Raw genomic sequence first — 2665 nt, 5'->3', positions numbered from 1 at the left:
GTGAGCACTGAGGCTCACACCCCCACTAAGTGCCTGTCTGCCTCTCCCCAAACACAACCTCCCAGTAACATGGCCACCGTGGCAGGTGCAGCCCAGAGGAGGCCCAGAGCCTTGGACACTCTGTTCCAGTGTGGGGCACAGCGGGCAGGTGCCCTTGCCCCGGTGACGCATGGAGGCACGGAGGCTAGGTCTGATGAACAGAAGTGCCCAGACCTGCCAGGGACAGGTCTGCGGCACCAGGCTTCCTGGGTAACCTGGCACTGCCCTCACAGCCTCAGGGAGCTGCCGTGGCTCTGGGAACCCGCATGCCAGCCCTCACCCCATACCCCAGCCTAGTGAGGCAATGGGAACCACTCAGGGCTCAAGTCTGCCTCCTCCCTCTGTGCTCACTGGCGTGGGGCAGGGGTCAGCCTGCAGGGCAGAGGATCAGGGGTGGAGTCTGAGGGAGGCAAGTTTCTGCCACCTGGTGACCCAACCTGGGCCCTGAGTTGCATCTAGGGAGCTCTGGGGGTCTTGGGGGCTTCTAATACTTGTGAAAATGTAGTCTCATGATAACAGAGATCCCTTCACTATGGTGTCTGACCCTTTTCCTTACCCTTCCTGACCCCCATCCCACCCCCCTCCGCACCTCCCGGCCTTTCCCCCTGCAGCTAACTGCTATTCGTCTCTCAGAGCCTGGCCGAACTATCTGGGAGAGGCCTCTGAGCCATAGCCCCTGTCATCTGGAGCCTGGCTGTGTCTAGACCTCCTTCCCCAGGGCAGCGGCCCCAGGGGCTTGCTCAGGCTCAATGGTTTTCTAGGCACAGGGGATGCGGGATGGGCATCTGTCATGGGGATGGATGAGAGAGACGGAAGAGGGGGGCATGGGTGGGGAGATGAGTATATGAATGGGCAGAATGTGGCTGGCTGGATAAGGAAGTAAATGAACGGATGGGTGAACAGGCAGATGGACGGATAGGTGGGTGGGTGGATAAATGGATGGGTGGGTGGATAGATGGATAGATGGATGGATGGGTAAACGGGAAGATGGATGGATGGGTGGGTGGGTGGGTGGGTGGATGGATGTAGTAATAAGCAAGTGAATATAGGAATGAAATGTGGCTAAATGGATGAGTGGATGAATGGACAGATGGGCAAATGGGTAGTTAAAAGGAGAAGTGGATGGGTGGGTGGGCGGATGGAGGTGAATATATGAGTAGGTGGAATGGTGGATGGGTGGGTGTATGAATGAGTGGGTTTATAGATGGGTGGATGGAATATGATCGGTGAAAGGTTGGGTGAGTGAGTGTATTAATGCATGGGTAAAGATTGGGTGAATGGAATATGATGGGTGGAAGAGTGGGTGAATGGGTGGGTGGGTGTTGAATGCGTGGGTGAATATAAGTACGGGTGAATGGAATATGATGGGTGAAAGGGTGGGTAGGCGGGCGAGTGGGTGTCTTAATGCATGAGTAAAAGACTGGGTGACTGGATGGGTGGGTGACATGACCCGGTCTAAGCCGGCATGCTTGGCCTACACTCTATGAATCACAGGGAGGTGGTCTTGGTCATCAGCCCCTGACTTGTGGACAATCAAAGGAGGGGATGTGCATACAGCCAGAGCTGGTGGAGGTGGAGTTAAACTCAGGACCCCAGGACCATGTGACTCACTGCCCTGCGGGGCATTGGTGGGGGTGGGGCCGAGCCTCCCTGACCCACTGGGTCCCGTTGCATCAGGACTGGGAAACTGCATGCTGGCTCCATCTCCGTCTCCGTCCCCTCCTCCTCAACACCGTCTCCTCCATCACCTGCCCCAGGTGCCAGGCACTCAGCACACCTGATCCAGGTGAAGACAAACCGCCCAGCTCGGAAGCATTACACCCCTCACTCATTCTCTTCACCACGGTCCCTGCAGGCCCACCTCGGCATCCACTGTCTCCTCCCGAGGCCGGTTCCGGCCCTGTCCCCACCTGTCCCCAGTGCCCAGGACAGTGCCTGGCACGCAGCAGATGCGTGGTGTGAGTGTGTGGCTGCGCCTCTCTCCCCACCCCTCGTCCCCGTGGGGGCCCCTGAGGGAGGGACACTCACCGAGGACAGGGCATCCTCCCTCTGGCGGGCCTGGCTGTGGCGGCTGATGAGCGAGCGGGCGGACAGCTTGTAGTGGCTCAGCAGGCACGTGATGACCACCACCATGACCATCATCACTACCACGATGACCAGGATCTGCACAAACTCCAGCTCGGCTGTGGACACAGGGGGCACGGTCAGGGGCCAACAGACTCACGAAGGAGAGACATGGGCTGGGGGGTGCGCAGGTCAGTGAGTGGGCAGACGGACGAGAGGCGGGGCAGCGGGGGGACACAGACTGTGTCCAGTCTAGGGAGGGACCCCAAGAGAGCATTCTGTAGACGTAGCAGCAACCGGCTGCTCCCAGTTCCCCAAGCCATGGCCACCTCTCCTGCTCCCTGCCCCCAGTCTGGCGTGGAGGTGTCTGGCCTGCGGGTTTGTCCCTCAGGGCTGAGCCCCTGCAGTCACCCCCCCAAACACACCATTCACCCCCCTCCCACATATAGAGTTACAGGTGAGCTCACAGGAACACCCAGCCCTCGGGTCAGCGGGAACCCCCATTTAGTAACACAGCCCCAGAGAACAGCCCATGCCAGGTCCCCAAATCAACGACAACAGA

At 59.1% G+C, this 2665-nt stretch overlaps 1 protein-coding gene across 2 annotated transcripts in view; it reads right to left on the bottom strand.

The window, feature by feature from the left end:
- The window catches only part of PMEPA1 (prostate transmembrane protein, androgen induced 1), an 8113-nt gene extending 5868 nt beyond the window's left edge, over nt 1–2245 (bottom strand). Inside the window, exon 1 of one of the 2 annotated variants that reach the window (XM_045296898.1) lies at nt 2068–2245. In XM_045296898.1, the coding sequence (XP_045152833.1) occupies nt 2068–2181 (114 nt within the window). In that variant the 5' untranslated portion in view covers nt 2182–2245. The remainder of the gene's footprint in view (nt 1–2067) is intronic. The other variant, XM_004717137.4, reaches the window with a different exon arrangement.
- Nucleotides 2246–2665: the final 420 nt, after the last annotated feature.

The sequence above is a fragment of the Echinops telfairi genome, unplaced genomic scaffold, assembly GCF_000313985.2.
Source record: "Echinops telfairi isolate 266 unplaced genomic scaffold, ASM31398v2 ScPeMD7_7413;HRSCAF=8451, whole genome shotgun sequence".
Lineage (NCBI taxonomy): Eukaryota > Metazoa > Chordata > Mammalia > Afrosoricida > Tenrecidae > Echinops > Echinops telfairi.
The sequence above is the reverse complement of the archived record's forward strand: the minus strand, read 5'-3'. Positions and strand labels throughout refer to the sequence as shown.